The 22,449-nt window shown below is 43.4% G+C and overlaps 1 protein-coding gene across 1 annotated transcript in view; it reads right to left on the bottom strand.

The window, feature by feature from the left end:
• Positions 1-22,449, bottom strand: part of LOC124000941 (nuclear receptor ROR-alpha A-like) — a 276,955-nt gene that overhangs the window by 78,879 nt on the left and 175,627 nt on the right. Inside the window, exon 3 of the mRNA XM_046307612.1 lies at positions 10,134-10,163. Coding sequence (XP_046163568.1) covers positions 10,134-10,163 — 30 coding nt within the window. The remainder of the gene's footprint in view (positions 1-10,133; positions 10,164-22,449) is intronic.

A 22,449-nucleotide genomic window follows, 5' to 3' on the forward strand; every position in this document is an offset into this window, starting at 1 on the left:
ACCGATAAACTTCAACAAGCATTTCACAACGGCTGGCCATGCCTTCCTCCTGGCTACTCCAACCTCGGGCCAACAGCTCCACCCCCACCCCCTGTAGCTACTCGCCCAAATCTCCCCAGCTTCTCCTTTACCCAGACAGCAGGTGTTCTGAAAGAGCTGCAAAACCTGGACCCGTACAAATCAGCTGGCTTGACAATCTGGACCCTCTTTCTGAAACTATCCACCGCCATTGTCGCAACCCCTATTACCAGCCTGCAAGCCCTATTACCTCTCTTTCATATCATCTGAGATCCCCAAGGATTGGAAAGCTGCCGCAGTCATCCCCCTCTTCAAAGGGGGAGACACCCTGGACCCAAACTGTTACAGACCTATATCCATCCTGCCCTGCCTATCTAAGGTCTTCGAAAGCCAAGTCAACAAACAGGTCACTGACCATCTCGAATCCCACCGTACCTTCTCCGCTGTGCAATCTGGTTTCCGAGCCGATCACGGGTGGACCTCAGCCACACTCAAGGTACTAAACGATTTCATAAACGCTATCGATAAAAGACAGTACTGTGCAGCCGTCTTCATCGACCTGGCCAAGGCTTTCAACTCTGTCAGTCACCATATTCTTATTGGCAGACCCAGTAGCCTCAGTTTTTCAAATGACTGCCTTGCCTGGTTCACCAACTACTTTGCAGACAGAGTTCAGTGTGTCAAATCAGAGGGCATGTTGTCTGGTCCTCTGGCAGTCTCTATGGGGGTGCCACAGGGTGCAATTCTTGGGCCGACTCTTTTCTCTGTATATATCAATTATGTTGCTCTTGCTGCGGGCGATTCCCTGATCCATGCCCGACTAGCATCACCACCCTGGATCCACGCCCGACTAGCATCACCACCCTGGATGGTTCCGACCTTGAATATGTGGACATCTATAAGTACCTAGGTGTCTGGCTAGACTGTAAACTCTCCTTCCAGACACATATCAAACATCTCCAAACAAAATCAAATCTAGAATCTACTTTCTATTTCGCAACAAAGCCTCCTTCACTCACGCCGCCAAACTTACCCTAGTAAAACTGACTACCCTACCGATCCTCAACTTTGGCGATGTCATCTACAAAATGGCTTCCAATACTCTACTCAGCAAACTGGATGCAGTTTATCACAGTGCCATCCGCTTTGTTACTAAAGCACCTTATACTACCCACAACTGCGACCTGTATGCTCTAGTCGGCTGGCCCTAGCTACATATTTGTCGCCAGACCCACTGGCTCCAGGTCATCTACAAGTCCATGCTAGGTAAAGCTCCGGCTTATCTCAGTTCACTGGTCACGATGGCAACACCCACCCGTAGCACGCGCTCCAGCAGGTGTATCTCACTGATCATCCCTAAAGCCAACACCTCATTTGGATGCCTTTCCTTCCAGTTCTCTGCTGCTTGTGACTGGAACGAATTGCAAAAATCGTTGAAGTTGGAGACTTTTATCTGGATAAAAAACGTTCCCGTTTTAAACAAGATATTTTGTCACGAAAAGATGCTCGACTATGCAAGTAATTGACAGCTTTGGAAAGACAAAAACTCTGACGTTTCCAAAACTGCAAATATATTATCTGTGAGTACCCTAGAACTAATGCTACAGGCGTAACCAAGATGAAATTTCATACAGGAAATGGTCCAGATTTTTAATGTGTTCCAATGTCTCCTTATATGGCTGTGAATGCGCCAGTAATGAGCCTGCACTTTCTGTCGTTTCCCCAATGTGTCTGCAGCATTGTGACGTATTTGTAGGCATATCATTGGAAGATTGACCATAAGAGACTACATTTACCAGGTGTCCGCCCGGTGTTCTCCGTCAAAATTATTGCGTAATCTCCAGGCGCGTGCATGTTTCCATTTTGAAGAGAGGAGAAACTAAACTGCCAGGAGCGACTTATCATCGAATAGATATGTGAAAAACACCTTGAGGATTGATTCTAAACAACGTTTGCCATGTTTCTGTCGATATTATGGAGTTAATTTGGAAAAAAGTTTGCGTTTTAATGACTGAATTTTCGTTTTTTTTTCACAGCCAAACGTGATGAACAAAACGGATCGATTTCTCCTACACAAATAATCTTTTTGGAAAAACTGAACATTTGCTATCTAACTGAGAGTCTCCACATTGAAAACATCTGAAGTTCTTCAAAGGTAAATTATTTTATTTGAATGCTTTTCTTGTTTTTGTGAAAATGTTGCATGCTGAATGCTAGGCTTAATTCTATGCTAGCTACCAATACTCTTACACAAATGCTTGTTTAGCTATGGTTCAAAAGCATATTTTGAAAATCTAATGATAACAAGTGTCATGGTTCCGCCTGGCACCACAGGGTGGCAGAGACCGCCCTAGAGACTTTTATTGGACTCAGTTGTGTCTTATTATTTCATTATTGTGTTCCTGTTGAAATAGTTTTGTTTTCTGTGGTCCTTTGCAGAAGCTTGAATTGTTTACCGTGTGTGTTTGTTTCACGACTGAGTTTTTTTTAAACTTAGTGTTTGTTCGTTTTTTCCCCCCAGTGTACTGTGATCCTGCGGCTCATGTCTATCAGTAAAGTATTATGTTTTTCCTTAATAACTGATTCCTTGTCTGGTCTCATCTCTGCACCTGGGTCCAACCTTACCACTTCACAACAAGCTTCTGCCTCCAACATGGACCCAGCAGAGATCACACGTATCAGGAATGTTGTAACCCACCAAGGAGCACTGCTGGGGTGGCAGCAAGAATAACTCTCCAAAATACCGGGCGCTTACCAACTTCCTCCAACCACAGTCCCAACCCAGGAGGAGCCAATACCCAAATCTCATCTCCTAGTGCTACAGGTGTCGCTGTAGTTCCTCCAGGGAACCTGCACCGGGAACCCAAGATCTCAGCCCCATGACGGCCTCCCGGGAGGATCAAGGGGTTCCTCACTCAGTGTTCTCTGGTGTTCGAGCTACAGTCCCCCAAATTCCACACCGATTGGACCATGATGACTTTTATCACACTTTTATCATGACTTTTATCACAGGGTAACCTCCATCCCAGCGGCTAACCACTATCCTGGTGGTCGATCATCTCTTCAAGGCAGCCGATTTCATCGCGTTACCCAAGTTATCCTCAGCGAAGGAGACCGCTGATCTCATGATAACCCATGACTTTCGATTTCACGGACTTCCACAGGAACTTTTTCTCAGATCATGGGCCCCAGTTTGTCGCACGGTATCTGTAGGCCTTCTGCTCCCTGTTGGGGGCATCGTTGAGTCTCTCCTCAGGGTTCCACCAACAGTCGAATGGGCAAACTGAGCGGGCCAACCAGGAGCTGGAGGAGGTACTCTGGTGTTTCGTCTCCACTCAGTCCAGCAAGTTCCTCGTCTGGGTGGAATATTCTCATAACACACTGCCGAACTCAACCACTGGGTTGTCGCTGTTCGAGTGTCAGTTCGGGCCAGTGTACTGTGATCCTGCGGCTACTGTCTATCAGTAAAGTTTTATGTTTATCCTTAATCACTGGTTTCTCGTATCTGGACCTGGGTCCAACCTCACAATTCGCTATTTTCCAGACAGTTTTCAGGTCTACTGTGTGTGCTGTGATGTCTAAATCATGTGTTTGAGTTGAACAGAGGATCACCGTGTCTGTCTGCGTATCTCTGAGGAGAGCAACTCAATACACAGAGCAGGTAAATAAATGAAGACGCAGGGACGAGGCCATGTTTCTCAATTAGTGGAGGCTGCCTCTTGTCACAATTGAGATAAACACTCTGGAGCGCACTCATTGTATTTATGAGTCTGGGCTGTATAGTCTGTAGTACGCTCCACTCCCCTCACCTCTCCTCTCATCTCCTCTCCTCTCCTGCTCCGTGATATCGGTGATACTGCCTCCCTCTGGAAATTCTATACCCATGAAAGACATACAGTATGTATGGATCTCTAACCTGCTAAAATATGATATATGATCATATAATATTATTATTATTATATTATTGCCAACAGTGTTATCCAGGCCTACTGTATTTACTGTAACAACAGAGTTATCCAAAGAAAGTTGGACAAATATCCCCGCACAATGAATCTTACGAAATCAATGGAGTCATCCATATGAATAGAGTATACGACAGATGCACTGTAACAATGTTTCAACATTTCATATAACCCACAAACAGAACCCTTTAGGTGTACATTTTCTGTGCATTTTTCTACGTTTGTCATTACAGGAGAGCTGAAGTGAGAGGATTAACCATGGGTAATCAGGAGATCTTCTCTCTGAGAGGAAGAGCAGCATGGTAAGACAAGCTATCTGGCTGGTATGTCGGTCCTATCAGAGCTGTTAGAGAGCGAGCAGCTTCAGTCTGCTGATGGGAGATTGTAGGTGAGAACGCTAATCTGTCTGTATAATCGGCTAGTCCATCTGATCCACAGGTCTACACCATCTCCCTCAACATATTTTAACACAAACAAATCATATCACAGGTAGGCATTCTGGAGGGCGTGACAAATTATTGTAGTTTGTGGTGCTCCTTGTAATGTCAAATATGTAATTAATATCACAATACTGTAAAAACATGCAAAAGAAGATATTTAACACAATGCTATGTGCCTTGATTGCATGACTGTTGACCACTATTTATTTAAATTCCACTTCAACGTCTGCTTTGAGTACCTCCACATTTAGTTGTTTAAATACAGCTGCCAAACAGCCATTTAGGTCCGTTCTGCAGCCCACTTTGCCTTGCTGTTGCATTATATAAACACATCCTATAAAAGCTGTCAGGGAAAATGTAAAGGAAACCCATACTTGATTCCTTAGTGAGAATTATAGCTTTGTGGTAAGAGTTATATGGCCTGCTGGAGTTGGACCACCCCTAATGGTGGATGGAGTGAGAGGCACAAAATATACCCCCAAAAATGTGCATGCAAAAGTTCATAAAGAAAAACAATTATTGATGTGAGAATGTGCTCACCTCCCTTCTAAGTTTTGACCAGGCGTACACATATCTGCTAGTGGTTGAAATGTTGTATTGCAAGCTGGCAAATAAGTATTTTGTGCAAATGGGGGATATGAAGAAAAGATTATTCATAAAAAACTAAATAGGAAAACATTAACAAGAACACAACCATTTGCTGTTAGTTAGTTGTGTGAAAATCTATGTTTTATTTTTATTATAAAAAATAAGTTGACACAGGAATCTTTTTCCTATTTATTTTAATTTCATAACCATTATGCAGAACATACTTTTCACCTCTGCCCGTGAAGGGTTCCTATTCCAGAAGGAGCCATCTCTCATTTAATTGGGCCTAGTAAATTGATAGTCTATATGTATTTCAAGTTTTGCAATATCATAGGCAGTGTGGTTTATAATACCGGTATACAGTCAAATTTAACAACATATGATTACATTGAAGTTAGGTTTTTACTGCCACATATACAGTGGAACGGCTTGTTTGTTCTCTCCCAACAATGCAGTAATGAATATCAGTAGCACTATAAAAAACACTTTTTTAAAGTAAAGTAGAACAAAACTAACTACTGTAAGTAGGCCTACTGTAATGTTAAAGAATTTGCGGGCAATCCCTCACATTTAGGTTGGGGGAAAAGTCGATGCAAAACATTGTTGAATTCAAACGTTCTGCTGACAGGTCCACGACAATTTGCCATTGTTTTCTCTTTCAGAAACCGACAGTCTTTTCCAGAAACAGCATAAATTACTGCTTACAGATGAAAACATTATGCCAACGCAGTTAATAGACCGGTAGCTTATGTCAAATATTTGACAGTATGGGTAGGCTACAGTATTGCTGTGCGATAGGAGTGTGACATAGTATAGTCTACCATGGCAGTACATATAAACCCAATAACCTATTGATAAACTAAATATAACAAATCATAGTTTACATGCCAATAGTTCCAAATAATACAACAAATAAAGGGTGTTACTGTCACAATAAAAGGGGATTAGAGGTCTTTTACAGACACTGTTTAAATGCTCGTTCACGCACACACAATTCTACGGCAGGTCCGATTTTTAACAGAACACGCGCAAAGTTTATAAATCTCAATATTTTTGTATGTGTGCAGATTTGTCAGAAATGGCACACGCAGAAATGTAGTGTGAAATGTACACAACGGTTATATACTCTCATTCTCTATCACAGTCTGAAGAAGCCATGATGGTCTGCAGCACAATAAATGAAAGTCTATTATCATCCAGAATATTTCACCTTCATTGGGCAGAGCACCCAGACATATAGGAGAGAGGAGATAGCATCTGCCAGGGAACAGATGCCCCTGTAATTTATATTGATGAGGGGACTGGCTGGTGTGGCTGCGTAGTAGGGAACTTCCAGGGGTCTGATCACTCAGGCAGGGAGAGGGAGAGATAAGACAGAGGGATTGGCTCGGTCTCTGGGATCTCTGGGCTGGATGGGGGAGGTTTCTTCCGGAGTCTGCTCAGCTCAGACCCCAGACACTCAGCACTGGCCAGCATGCCACTGCAGGAGCCACTATGGGAGAGCCGGGTCTGACTGACAGACTGAATGACTGACAGACTGAATGAAGTGATGGCAGTCAGTGTGTAGTTGTAGTTCGAGAGACATAAATAGTGCTGTATGTAGCCAGCCTTAAACCACCATTTTGGGTGGGGCTATATCTACCTTATAACTTTAGTCTAGCCTGACGTACTAGAGCTCCCCTCCCAATCCACCAGATCTTCCCTCAGTCTCTGACCATTAACTGGCCTTTGAACCTTTCCCTGTGCATACACATCTTTGACTCGGGACTATCGCCTCTTCCTGTTTGCCCGGCACATCAATCATTGACTTGTAAAAGCACTTTACGATGATTTCTTGACACAGATCACATTTGGATATTTCTCATTGAAAAGACAGTATGCAGTCCAGCCGCTGCCCAGGACTTTGAACCCAGAATCCTAAATGATGCTCTTTGATTTGAGACCCCTTCCGGTGTAGAGGTGCTTAGCTCTGGTCTAATTACGAAAGCAGTTGGGTATCGGATAAAGGGTCAAAGGACTTTGTCTTACCTTACAGAGGAGGGGAGGCCGATAATCAAACATGCACACTTCAAACAACTCACTTCATCCATCCCTCTAGACGGGCAAATACCTTAACACAGTCATCTACTTGACCTGAACATTATTTTCAGAGACAGTTTACGTGGCTGCTTCAGTCAAGGGAAGGCTATAGGGCTGACTAGTGCAGACCGAGGACCATTTCCTCTGCTGTGCTCTGATGTTCAAAAGAGCTTTTTAGGAGTGTTTTAAAGGGAGTGATCTAACCCTGCTCTCCCAGTCTGAGATAGTCAGACCGCTCTTATAGAAAAGCCCTCTGGTCATCCCTCTCCATAAGTTTCATCATGATGATCAGAGTGAAAGAACAGGCTTCAGGGCTACTCTACCATTCATACACACATAGACAGAGACGCATGTGTACACAGAAGCCCATGCACCACACACACATGCACATTTTTCAATGTGAATATTGTGTGGCTTCAGTTTAAAGAGACAGAGAATCTCTGAGATGGCTTACTGTTTGAGTTTACATAGCATTCATAACACCATGCCATGTCACAAACCATCTCTCTGTATTTCTCTGACAGCATCTCTTTTTCAGAAATACACAGTGCTTATAGGTAACTCAGCCTCTAAAGGTTACACACTAAAAACAAATTGCTCTATAGACTGCAAAATAAGGGTTATTTGGCTTGCAACCATAGCAACAAAAACTATTTTTGGTGCTAAATGGAAACTTTTTTGAATGTTCAGAACCATGTTCAGAAGGTTCTAAATGTAACCTATAAGGTGCTATAAAGAATATTATCCTAAAGTTTTATAAAGAACCATTAAAAAGGTTATATATACAAAAGTATGTGGACATCCATTCAAATGAGTGGAATCGGCTATATCAGCCACACCGTTGCTGACAGGTGTATAAAATCGAGTACACCACCATGCAATCTCCATAGACAAACATTGGCAGTAGAATGGCCTTACTGAATAGTGACTTCCAACAAGTCAGTTCGTCAAATGTCTGCCCTGCTAGAGCTGCCCTGGTCAACTGTAGGTGCTGTTATTGTGAAGTGAAAATATCTAGGAGTAACTCCACTCAGCCGTGAAGTGGTAGGCCACACAAGCTCACAGAACGGGACCACCGAGTGCTGAAGCACATAGCGTGTAAAAAATGTCTGTCCTCAGTTGCAACACTCATTACAGAGTTACAAATTGCCTCTGGAAGCAACGTCAGCACAATAACTATTCATTTGGAGCTTTATGAAATGGGTTTCCATGGCTGAGCAGCTGCACAAAAGCCTAAGATCACCATGCACAATGCCAAGTGACGCCTGGAGTGGTGTAAAGCTCGCCGCCATTGGACTCTGGAGCAGTGGAAATGCGTTCTCTGAAGTGACGAATTAACACTTCATCTGGCAAATCTGGGTTTGGCGGGTGCCAGGAAAACGCTAAGTACCCGAATGCATAATGCCTACTGTAAAGTTTGGTGGAGGAGGAATAATGGACTGGGGCTGTTTTTCATGTTTCCAGCTTGGCCCAATAGTTTCAGTGAAGGGAAATCTGTAGCATACAATGATATTCTGGACGATTCTGTGATTCCAACTTTGTGGCAGCAGTTTGGGAAAGGCCCTTTCCTGTTTCAGCCTGACACTGTCATGCACAAAGCGAGGTCCATACAGAAATGATTTGTCGAGATCAGTGTGGAAGACCTTTACTGGCCTGCACAGAGCCCTGACCTTAACCCCATCAAACACCTTTGGGATGAATTTTAACACCGACTGCGAGCCATGCTTAAACGCCCAACATCAGTGCCTGACCTCACTAATGCTCTGTATGGACTTGTGGCTGAATGGAAGCAAGTCCACGCAGCAATGTTCCACCATCTAGTGGAAAGCCTTATTGCAGCAAAGGGGGGTCCAACCACATATTAATGCCAATAATTTTGGAATGAGAGGTTCGACGAGAAGGGGTCCACATACTTTTGGTCATGTAGTGTAGCACCAAAAAAGTGGCCACAACCCTTTTTGGGGCTATATTTTAAGGGTTCTTTATAGAAACTATATGACGATTTAGATCTATAAAGAACCTTTCACAATCTCAAATGTTCTTTGTAGAATGATTCAGTTTTTTGAAATTCTGATTTAATAGCCATATTAAGATTTATTGTGGTGTTTATTAACAAGTTGAATCAGGTTTGATGGCTCTAGAACAGATGGGGATCCTGAGGAGAGAATTAAGAACTACTGATTTAGAAAACCGTTCTAAATTGACACAAGGCCATATGTGAGTCTTTCATGAGACAACTTCACTGGTCATAGTCATATATATAATGTTTAATACCATAACACAACAGATTAGTTCAACTGGAATGACACTCTCACTCACAGTTGCACAGAAAGAGCTGTGAGCAAACCACGCCCCAACATATTTGAATGACTTGCCGCCCCTACATTTTAATTATTGATAAAAGAGGAAAGAAACCTTTTTTGAACTGCAAACAACTATTGCAGGGCTTAAAGGGTTCTTTGGGTCACTATGGTTCCACATAAAAGAATCACTCTTCTCAAAGAACCCTTGACAAACCCTCATCTTTGTTTTTTCACTTGCAAGCATTGCAGAGAACAAAGAGGAGCTTCAGCAAACTGTCTGGCTGGGATATCAGTGCATGATTTCAAACAGTCATATGACTGCATATAATTTCAATTTCCTCTCTGGCGTTATTAAAATATTCTCTCCAGTTCTACACACAGATAGGGAATAATGAAGAATAGCAATAATGAAAAAAAGTTGAGTTGAGAAAATGTGAAAGTATAAGGTTATGTTGCTGTTGGAGGTCAATGTGTGATGTGAGAACGGTATTCCGAGTACACACAGTAGGCCTACTATAGTAACAGTAGTAATACAAAACACAACATTAATTTAATCTTCTTTTCATCCTAAGTATAAGGTATAGGCCTATTGCAGTGTGTGATTTTAAAATGTGGTTTTATAAAAGTAGGCAAGTTATGTTGTTGTATTAAATTATAATCATGCAATAATGTACATATTGTTATGCGTTTTGGTATTAATTTCAAACAAGTTGAATACATGTTTCCAAATGGTTTGTACTCACAGGTATGTGTCTTCTTTGTTACTGAAATACCTGAAAAACAGAAAAACAGATTTATTTAAACTTCCATTAAATCTGTAAATTAAGGACAGTCATACAATATCCCCAGGCCTAACTTAACCCCTTTGCGCACCATGACTGTGTTGCTATGTGACTGGGCTGCTGTGGCCCTGTAGTGCTCCTGTCTGTCTCTCGGCTAGATCACAGAGGTCACAGAGGACCCATGTAGGCTCAGCGCAGTGGTGTGACTGGCTCTTCGACTGAAAAACACATTGGAACAACCCTGGCAAGGTGGCTCCAACCCCACAGACAACAGCATCCAGATAGCGAAAATTCATACAAAAACAAACCAAGTCCGGAATACAAATCTGCACAAACATGGTAATGCCCCCACGTGTGACCTCACAAGGCCTATAGTCTGTACATGAGTAATTATTTTCCCCAGAGCAGGAAACGGCAGCACTGTAACCTCACTGTGAGTCAGACCTGTGTTCTGAGGGTGAGGCGGAGCAGGAGAAGGAGCACGACTGGCAGTCCTCAGCTTTCCCCCCTTCGGGTGTCAACTCATCTGATGAGCCTCCCTGGTCTAATGCCCTGGGAGCCCGACGCGGGCCATCGCACAGCCAACCATGGGCCCCAGTGGGTCCGGATGCTCATGCTTTGCAGGGTGAGAGCACACTAATAGATCCCACATGTCATGCGGAAGCAACGGCACATTTTTCTCCAGCTTGCAGCTGAATATCAGGGGATGACGGGCTGACATGATTCAATAATTCTCGTTGGGGGAAAAAAGAGCGACTGGCAGGAGATAACAATGTTTCAGACACATTTGAGGGGAAAGACCAACGAGGGGGGAAACAAATAAGCCCGTCAGCTTTCTGGACACAGAAACACATCTGATATCAGGTCCAAGGAGCTGAAAGAGAGAGGGGAAACTATAGTGGGGCGAGATGATGACCTTGTTGGACTGTGATAGAGACAGCGTCACGCGCTTTGAACCTAAAATGGTTCTACGGCTGTCCACATAGGAACCCTTTTGGGTTCCAGGTAAAATCCTTTCCATAGAGGGTTCTACATGGAACCCAAAAGAGTTCTACCTGAAACCAAAAATGGTTATCCTATGGGGACAGCCGAAGAGCCCTTTTGGAACCCTTTTTTCCCTAAGAGTGCAGGACTAACTAGCGTGGGATCATAGCGTGTGATCAGTCACGATTCATGATATTATCTAGAGAAATAACCATGCTTTACCATTTCAAAAAGCAAAGTACAGCAGACTGCATTTTGTTCCCTTCACCCTTAAGGCTGAAAGTGATTAAAAAACTGGACCTGACGTTGTGAATGTAATTGAATTAGTTTCTATTGTCATGTTTGGATGATTTCAATAGCTCTTAACGAGCTGCGCAGTTTGGCATGTTGTTGTATTGTATGTGTAATGGAATATCCTTTTTAGAGTGACCAGGACAAATCTGTCTGTTGGGCTGTCCGCTTATCATGATACAATATAATAACCATACTTAGGTGCTGATAAGATATGTATTGCAAATCTCATGATTCTACTGTATATGTATTGTGATTTTATTGTTTCGATTTTCCAAACATATTGCTCACCATATGTCTGCTGCAGAGGGACAAGGGAGAGCTGTGAGAAAACGAGTTTTGATCAGTCATGGAAATAAAAGTGGTGAGAACAAATTGTCTCCCTATTTAAAAGGAAGATGAAGAACACGCTATGATGGAATAATACTTGAGTTTTGGTGCTGGTACAGCCAACTTGCGCGAAAATAATATTGCGAAATATTGTCAAAAATAATATCCCGATATGTAACTACATCCATTTTTCCCCCACATCACTTCTTATCAGATGAGATAATGTCTGTGTCCTGTTGTTTCGAAGATATTTAGGAATGTGGTAATTAGTATCTGGGTGTGATGTCCTTTCTTTTGTTTTCGCAAGAAAACTGCAAATGAATGTTAATTTAGGTTGGGGGGGGGGGTTTCTGTTTTTTCATGTATAAAATGTCTGAGTATCTTTTGGTTCATCAATGTCTTGTCTGCAAACTCCAGCGTAAAAACACTTTCTCTCTAAGAGATGATTCTGAACTGAAGACACGTGTAACCACTTATTGGGGATAGAAATTGACTCCGTCTTATTTTGAAATGTATTCCATGAACACTCCTATTTTGGAAGTGTTAATTCATTCGTGACTAAGAAAATCGATTAATTTATTTGAGTAAATGCATTCCTTATTTATAAAGTAACTATTTGTTTGACTATATGTTCGTAATATTATATTTGTAAATCCTAAATTGTACAGTCATTTACACTACACATAATAATAGGAATGGTGAGGCAATACTATATCTTGCTAGACCCACAAGAGACACTTCAGACCTATTGCTTTTATTCACATGGAGTCAGATTGATAAATCTAGTTTATTATTCAACATAATTTTAACTCAACTACAAAACAGCCACCTAGGGGCCAGGGCTCTGTGATCAGGCTCACGGCCAAACACTGTCTGTCCAACTGTGACATTGCGAAAGGTTAAAAAACGGTAATCCTCCTGTAATATCTCAGTCAAATAACAGGGTATTCAGTGTGGCAGTCAGTCATAGCCTCATAGGCCATGTGGGAGTGGTGGAGTCAACGCTCTGTGTTAATGGATGTGTTGGGCAGAAAAAACCTTGTTTGTTGAAAGGTTAGAGGACTTAGAACTTTAACGCCATGTAAGGAACCTCTGGTTTCATGTTGTGGAAATAGAGTATCAGGACTGCATATCAAAATGGCAGCTATTTATTGGCTTCTCTTCAGATCTTAGAAACTGTATTATAGACACATAAAACAGACATTCTGACATTGGCACAATCCGGCTCTGGTTATTGTTTTAGATATAGGATTCTAAGGCATGAGTTGTACACCAGATATTTTACTGAAGACGCACAAAACAATTGGTAGAAAAAGCAGGGCTAATTCCAATTCTGCCCAATATGTCACACTATTAGCTTGCTGTTCCACAGAACTAGGAAATACATTACCAGTCAAAAGTTTGGACACACCTACTCATTCCATGGTTTTTCTTTATTTTTACTATTTTCAACAACAGCAACAAAAAGTGTTAAACAAACCAGAATGTAATTTATATTTGAGATTCTTCAAAGTAGCCTTGATGACAGCTTTGCAAACTCTTGGCATTATCTCAACCAGCTTCATGAGGTAGGCACCTGGAATGCATTTCAATTAACAGGTGTGCATTCTTAAAAGTTAATTTGTGGAATTTCTTTCCTTCTTAATGCAATTGAGACAATCAGTTAAGTTGTAACAAGGTAGGGGTGGTATACAGAAGATAGCCCTATTTGGTAAAAGACCAAGTCCATATTATGGCAAGAACAGCTCAAATAAGCAAAGACGAACTACAGTCCATCGTTACTTTAAGACATGAAGGTCAGGCAACCTGGAACATTTCAAGTTTCTTCAAGTGCAGTCGTAAAAACCATCAAGCGCTTTGATGAAACTGGCACTCATGACGATCGCCACAGGGAAGGAAGACCCAGAGTTACCTCTGATGCAGAGGAAAAATTAATTAGAGTTACCTGCAACTCAGATTTCAACCCAAATAAATGCTTCACAGAGTTCAAGTAACAGACACATGTTCTGAGGAGACCGTGTGAATCAGGCCTTCATGGTCGAATTCTTGCAAAGAAACCACTACTAAAGGACACCAATAAGAATAAGAGACATGCTTGGGCAAAAAGAAACACAAGCAATGGACATTAGACAGGTGGAAATCTGTCCTTTGGTCCGATAAGCCCAAATTTGAGATTTTTGGTTCCAACCGCCATGTCTTTGTGAGACGCAGAGTAGATGAATGGATGATCGCAGCAAGTGTGGTTCCCACCGTGAAGCATGGAGGAGCACGTGAGATGGTGTGGGGTGCTTTCCTGGTGACAATGTCTGTGATTTATTTAGAATTCAAGGACACTAACCAGCATGGCTACCACACCTCCAGGCTGTGTAAGGGCTATTTGACCAAGAAGGAGTGTGATGGAGTGCTCCATCAGAAGACCTGGCCCCACAATCACCAGACCTCAACCCAACTGAGATAGTTTGGAATGAGTTGGACCGCAGAGTGAAGGAAAAGCAGCCGACAAGTGCTCAGCATATGTGAGAACTCCTTCAAGACTGTTGGAAAAGCATTCCTCGTGAAGCTGGTTGAGAGAATGCCAAGAGTGTGCAAAGCTGCAATCAAGACAAAGGGTGGCTACTTTGAAGAATCTAAAATATGAAATATATTTTGATTTGTTTAACACTTTTTTGGTTACTACATGATTCCATCAGAATAATTCCTAGTGTTGATGTCTTCACTATTATCATACAATATAGCAAATAGTAAAATAAAGAAAAACCCTTGAATGAGTAGGTGTGTCCAAACTTTTGACTGGTACTGTATATCTCAACATGTTGTTTCCTGCAGAAAAGGCAATGGGATGAGAAAGAATCTAAATAATTAACATGGTGTACCCAATGATAAGGGAATATAATAGTGATGCTCCAGAGCAGTGTTGATAATAGCGAACGGTGAGAGCCACATGACATCTGTGTGTACCCAACAGTTTACCACAAAGCCACAAGGATCGAAAAGAGACACACTCTGATGCGTTAAACAAGACCAAACTAAGAAGGTCCATATTTTGTGCTCTTTCTGTTACTAATTTTCTTATTACGTCTCCCTGTATCCCCCTGCACTGCACTGTGTATTAGCCCTGTGTATCTGAATCATGTTGGCCCAGTCCTATCAGCTATTTGTCTCCCATCCTCCCCACGTCACGAACAGCCATTCTGTCAATGTCACTTAGAGATAAGAAAACTCATCGTTCCACCAAAAATGTACTTAGACATAAAGGAGGAAATCATTACTGTCAACAGAGCTAAAGGCTCCATGGCAGGGGAGGGGAGGAGAGGAAGATGTGCACAGTTAGCCCACTTCCTCCTCTATGTGTTATTCAGAGACCTCTGATTGGAGGTGGCACAGGGTAGGGGCCGGGGAGCCAATATGTGAGTCAGGCTGTGGGAAGGGGAGGGGGAGGGTGGGCTTGGCTCTGGTGTTTTGGGCAGAAACAACCTCTGTGTCAATACGGTAAGTCTACTCCACTGGAGGGCAGGTTCAGAGGTCACTTTGTCTGTGATTCTCTCCTTGACAGACATGCGATCTAACATAAACAAGCTTGCCGTTACTAGACCACAGTAGAGTGTATACAAGTCTATGGCCATTCATTTGTCCCTTTAGCCAAACATTTTGATAATGTTATACATTAAACTTCCCTCATTTGACTACTGAGCTAATTCATATTTCTAGTAGAGATTACAATTTGTCACAATGGAAGGAGGGGATGGCTGTCACCTTGAAACCTTTGATCATTCTGATTCTACCTCACAGTGGTAAACATTCACAGCACACATTCTCTCCAGTCTCTTCTCATGAGAATTGCCACCTTGTCAGATCAGAAAGGAGTAGGTGTGCAGACGGCTGGAGGTTAACCTCCACTACATCTATCTGCAGGGGGCACACATCCTGTAAACATGCCACTGAGACATAAGGGGAGCGGGCCGGGGAGCGGGCCGGGGCCAGGCCAAGCAGCCGAGTGGTGCTTCTTCGGCGAAGACTGCAGCTCAAAGTGACAGCGCTGTAATGAAGTCTGAGGCGTGCGGCAGGCCATACGTCATAATTCCAAGTTCCTTAAAGCCTGACAGGGAATGATTATCATGGATGGTTATTGTCACCCTCCCTCCCTGGGAGACACCGTTGCATTCAGGGGTTGTTGCACCGTGACATTCAAAGTTACAGTCTCCTTCATATAATGGAGCTGTCCTCTCAGCGCGCTAATGGGAGCGATCCATTTAACCTGTGCCAGAAACACACAGACGAGGAAGTTCCTAATGCGAAGCTCCTCCCGCGGGGACGTCACACTCTCCCCCTGGCTGCTCCCTGCCTTCCTGCTGCTTGATTCATTGACTGGCGCTCCTCACTTATCCTCATTCACTGCTCAGTCTGGGGAGACAGGGAGGCCCACTTCCTCCAGTCCACTTCCCGCTTCGCTCTGCTTGGCACTCCAACGTTCTACGCCCAATGCGCACAAGGACACGGCCAGCACAGACCAGACCAGAGCAGCACAGCATCCCCAGCTACAGGAGGCATCACACACTTGGGGGCTATTGAACCCAAGTAGTCAGAGCCCATCAGTGTCCATTATTAGGGCCATCCTTTCTCTGATAGACATTGGAACTGTAAATACAATTCACTTTCAGAGTAATTTACATCCAAAGCCATATGCCATATGAAATAAATTATATAGTGCACTTTAGCTGGCTGTACTAAGAGTGAGGAGAGAAGTAAATGTTACAAGAAAGGTTCCCAATACAATAAGTACTCACATACACAATATACGGTAAGATGAATTGAGGAGCTAGCTCAGCTTCATACACAGTCACTCCAATAAGTGTCCCTTCTGTAGTGACACACTTAGCCTTATTATACTAGTAAAAACTATAAATGCAAAAATGTAATGATTAAAAAAGCATAATGGTTCTAATCAGCTGCCCCCTAATATACTAAAACACTTAATCCATGGAGAGGCCAACTCTCTGGGGAGGCGTAGGAGAAAAATGACTTCTCTGTCTCCAGGCACTGTTATTTCTGGTCATTTCTAATTGGTTTTAACTAAAAGCAACCACTCAGAGGGCTCCACAGGTTACTCCTATGCATCACTATGGAATTATCTACAAATAGAAGATTTACATCCAAATTAGTTTTAGAGGACACCACAATTGTCTTTCAAGAGAAGAGAGGAGAAAGATGGAGAAAAAAAACAATCATATACTTATCTCTATATATATTTTTATATAAGCCTGGATATCTAAAATTATCAGAATGGCTCAATGATTACCAGATAGAGCCCTTGTTGACCACAAGGGCTATCTTGCAGACTCTTCCCTCCCTACAGTATATTTGCCAAACTCCTGCACGCTTCTCCCCCTGTGCAGTTCTGCTTTATTGGGCCTGTGAGTCTCCAGGTGAGCCCTCAATGCGGTGTGTGCGGAGCTGTGTGGTGGCTCGTGAATTATACATGGTGGCAGAGGAATAGACGTGGCCCAGGAGGGCCGCGGGAACAGCAGGCATGGCTAGGAGGCAGATTGAATACTCTGACGGAATTTTAATTGTACCGCAGGGAGCTGAGCGATAAGCGCTATTGTTATTGGTGAGATGCCGCAGCCCAGGTTCACTCAGCTGAGTGCTTGAACAAATGGTGAGAGCCACAAACATTCACGTAACGGTGCTGCAATGCTCCCGGCCTTAACGAGGGATCGCATTGCCTTTTGTAAGAGGCCATCGTGAGGAGGAAGGTTCATAACAACAACGTAATATTCATATTTACAATGATACTAAATAATCTGTGAATCTTTAACACCATAGCTTACTGCCAAGTGTTGTTTCCTAACACTCTCAGAAGACCAATGAAGGTGAGCCGATTTCAGAAAAAGTGTGGTCTGAAAAATTATAAATAATTAACAACTTCCTTTTCATTCAGAAAAAAAACTGTCTGTAATTTGGTAAAAAGCCAAACGACAGTGTTTCTGCTGCTCCTGATCCTCCATGGCAGTCTACTCCTCTGCAACCCTTTGAGAGCTGGTCCCTGGGGGCCGGTAGACACAGGAATCCCCTCTGTGCTGGTCAAAATGAGGCCAGGGGCACAGTACAGGCCTCTGTGTGTGTGTGGACTCTGAGCGGGCGATTCCTAGCTCTCAGTAATCTCCCTGTGATCCAGCCTGAACCACACACGAAACCCAATACCCTCTCAGCCTGAACCATAAATACAGCCCATCCAGACCAACCTGATTCTCTGTACTGTAGTGACCTGTACTATACTGTACAACACAGCATGCACTGACCACTACTGGATGTGCTCAAAGGCTCACACAAAACAACACACAGTTATATATATATATATATATATATATATATATATATATATATATATATATATATATATATATATATATATATATATATATAAATATATACAGTGGGGAGAACAAGTATTTGATACACTGCCGATTTTGCAGGTTTTCCTACTTACAAAGCATGTAGAGGTCTGTAATTTTTTATCATAGGTACACTTCAACTGTGAGGGACTGAATCTAAAACAAAATCCAGAAAATCACATTGTATTATTTTTTAAGTAATTAATTTGAATTTTATTGGAAGACATAAGTATTTGATACATCAGAAAAGCAGAACTTAATATTTGGTACAGAAACCTTTGTTTGCAATTACAGAGATCATACATTTCCTGTAGTTCTTGACCAGGTTTGCACACACTGCAGCAGTGATTTTGGCCCACAACACTTCTCCAGAATCCTTCAGGTTACGGGGCTGTCGCTGGCCAATACGGACTTTCAGTTCCCTCCAAAGATTTTATATTGGGTTCAGGTCTGGAGACTGGCTAGGCCACTCCAGGACCTTGAGATGCTTCTTACGGAGCCACTCCTTAGTTGCCCTGGCTGTGTGTTTCGGGTCGTTGTCATGCTGGAAGACCCAGCCACGACCCATCTTCAATGCTCTTACTGAGGGAATGAGGCTATTGGCCAAGATCTCGAGATACATGGCCCCATCCATCCTCCCCTCAATACGATGCAGTCGTCCTGTCCCCTTTGCAGAAAAGCATCCCCAAAGAATGATGTTTCCACCTCCATGCTTCACGGTTGGGATGGTGTTCTTGGGGTTGTACTCATTTTTCTTCTTCCTCCAAAAAAGGCGAGTGGAGTTTAGACCAAAAAGCTCTATTTTTGTCTCATCAGACACATTGACCTTCTCCCATTCCTCTTCTGGATCATCCAGATGGTCATTGGCAAACTTCAGACGGGCCTGGACATGCGCTGGCTTGAGCAGGGGGACCTTGCATGCGCTGCAGGATTTTAATCCATGACGGCGTAGTGTGTTACTAATGGTTTTCTTTGAGATTGTGGTCCCAACTCTCCTCAGGTCATTGACCAGGTCCTGCCGTGTAGTTCGGTGCTGATCCCTCACCTTCCTCATGATCATTGATGTCCCACGAGCTGAGATCTTGCATGGAGCCCCAGACCGAGGAACTTCTTCCATTTTCTAATAATTGCGCCAACAGTTGTTGCCTTCTCACTAAGCTGCTTGCCTATTGTCCTGTAGCCCATCCCAGCCTTGTGCAGGTCTACAATTGAACTCTGATGTCCTTACACAGCTCTCTGGTCTTGGCCATTGTGGAGAGGTTGGAGTCTGTTTAATTGAGTGTGTGGACAGGTGTCTTTTATACAGGTAACGAGTTCAAACCAGTGCAGTTAATACAGGTAATGAGTGGAGAACAGGAGGGCTTCTTAAAGTAAAAATAAAAGGTCTGTGAGAGCCGGAATTCTTACTGGTTGGTAGGTGATCAAATACTTATGTCATGCAATAAAATGCAAATTAATTACTTAAAATTCATACAATGTGATTTTCTGGATTTATTATTTAGAATCCGTCTCCCACAGTTGAAGTGTACCTAAGATAAAAATTACAGACCTCTACATGCTGTTGGATCCATGATGGCGTAGCAGTAAGTCTTCCTGTATATCGTTTCTTTTTCATTTCTACATATTTTTCTTTGCATATCTTTAAAAACATTTTGATAAACCTAAGCTTCCAAATACTCTCCTGCAACCCGCCTCACCCAATGTAGCTACTTTTTCCTAAAGTATTTATATTTACTTCGGAACCAACTGAAGCTAGCCAGCTAACCACCAGCTATGCTAGCTGTCTTCAGCTAACCGGTCATCAGCTAACCTTTAGCTCGGAAAGCTCTCGCCAGTTCGAACAACGCGACGCTAACCAGAGCATAACGGACCTATTTATTTTTATCCCCGGATTCCCACCGCAAACGGAACATTTTTCAGCTGGATCTTCACAACTAGCTTTCTAGCTAAACCGCAACCCCGGATGATTACTCCTGGCTAGCGTTTCCACCAAACTTAGCTTGAAGCTAGCCCGGCCAGAGCACCTGTGCTTACCACCGTAGCATACTCTGGGCTACAATACCCGGGCCCACGACCGGTCTATCGATGTCACCGCATAAAGAGGAATAAACAGACTCATCCCAAAGGCTAACTCTCTAGCCCTTGCTATCTCCTTGCTTGCTAATTCGGCCTGCTAACTGCTAGCTTGTTTAGCCCTGGTCCGCTAACTTCTACCTTGTTTACCCCGGCCTGCTAACTGTTAGCTTGTTAGCACAGGCCTGCTAACCGTCTGCATCGCCGCGTCCCAAACACTCACTGAACCCATATGTACTTTCTATCTCTTTCCGATTTTTAATTTGTTTATACCTTCCGGAAACCTGCCTCACCCAATGTGATACGGAATCGCTATTATTTTAAATTTTTAGAACACACTCAAGAACCTCCAGAAGCTAACCAGCTAACTAGCTGCAAGCTATTTAGTCATTGTTAATTTTTTAACCTGGATAACACTGGATAACCTGGACACTGATCACTTGGCTACATAGCTGATGCACGCTGGACTGTCCATTAATCACTGTACTCCATTCTGCTTGTTTGTTTTATCTGTCGGCCCCGTTGCCTAGTCAACGCCATTTTACCTGCTGTTGTTGTGCTAGGTGAATAGCTGTTGTTGTCTCACCTACTGTTTTAGCTAGCTTTCCCAATTTCAACACCTGTGATTACTGTATGCCTCGCTGTATGTCTCTCTCAAATGTCAATATGCCTTGTTTACTGTTGTTCAGGTTAGTTATCATTGTTTTAGTTCACAATGGAGCCCCTAGTTCCACTCTTCATACCCCTGATACCTCCTTTGTCCCACCTCCCACACATGCGGTGACCTCACCCATTACAACCAGCATGTCCAGAGATACAACCTCTCTCATCATCACCCAGTGCCTGGGCTTACCTCCGCTGTACCCGCACCCCACCATACCCCTGTCTGCGCATTATGCCCTGAATATATTCTACCATGCCCAGAAACCGGCTCCTCTTATTCTCTGTCCCCAACGCTCTAGGCGACCAGTTTTGATAGCCTTTAGCCGCACCCTCATACTACTCCTTCTCTGTTCCGGGGTGATGTGGAGGTAAACCCAGGCCCTGCATTTCCCCAAGCACCCTCATTTGTTGACTTCTGTGATCGAAAAAGCCTTGGTTTCATGCATGTCCACATAAAAAACCTCCTCCCTAAGTTTGTTTTACTCACTGCTTTAGCACATTCTGCTAACCCTGATGTCCTTGCCGTGTCTAAATCCTGGCTCAGGAAGGCCACCAAAAATTCAGAGATTTCCATACCCAACTATAAAATCTTCCGTCAAGATAAAACTGCCAAAGGGGGAGGAGTTGCAGTCTACTGCAGAGATAGCCTGCAAAGTAATGTCATACTTTCCAGGTCCATACCAAAACAGTTCGAACTACTAATTTTGAAAATTACTCTCTCCAGAAATAAGTCTCTCACTGTTGCCCCCTGCTACCCCACCCCCCTCAGCTCCCAGCTGTGCCCTGGACACCATTTGTGAATTGATCGCCCCCCATCTAGCTTCAGAGTTTGTTCTGTTAGGTGACCTAAACTGGGATATGCTTAACACCCCGGCAGTCCTACAATCTAAGCTAGATGCCCTCAATCTCACACAAATCATCAAGGAACCCACCAGGTACAACCCTAACTCTGTAAGCAAGGGCACCCTCATAGACGTCATCCTGACCAACTGGCCCTCCAAATACACCTCCGCTGTCTTCAACCAGGATCTCAGCGATCACTGCCTCATTGCCTGTATCCGCTACGGAGCCGCAGTCAAACGACCACCCCTCATCACTGTCAAACGCTCCCTAAAACACTTCTGTGAGCAGGCCTTTCTAATCGACCTGGCCCGGGTATCCTGGAAGGACATTGACCTCATCCTGTCAGTTGAGGATGCCTGGTCATTCTTTAAAAGTAACTTCCTCACCATTTTAGATAAGCATGCTCCGTTCAAAAAATGCAGAACTAAGAACAGATACAGCCCTTGGTTCACTCCAGACCTGACTGCCCTTGACCAGCACAAAAACATCCTGTGGCGGACTGCAATAGCATCGAATATTCCCCGCGATATGCAACTGTTCAGGGAAGTCAGGAACCAATACACGCAATCAGTCGGGAAAGCTAAGGCCAGCTTCTTCAGGCAGAAGTTTGCATCCTGTAGCTCCAACTCCAAAAAGTTCTGGGACACTGTGAAGTCCATGGAGAACAAGAGCACCTCCTCCCAGCTGCCCACTCCACTGAG

Source organism: Oncorhynchus gorbuscha, linkage group LG02, assembly GCF_021184085.1.
Source record: "Oncorhynchus gorbuscha isolate QuinsamMale2020 ecotype Even-year linkage group LG02, OgorEven_v1.0, whole genome shotgun sequence".
NCBI classification, from domain to species: domain Eukaryota; kingdom Metazoa; phylum Chordata; class Actinopteri; order Salmoniformes; family Salmonidae; genus Oncorhynchus; species Oncorhynchus gorbuscha.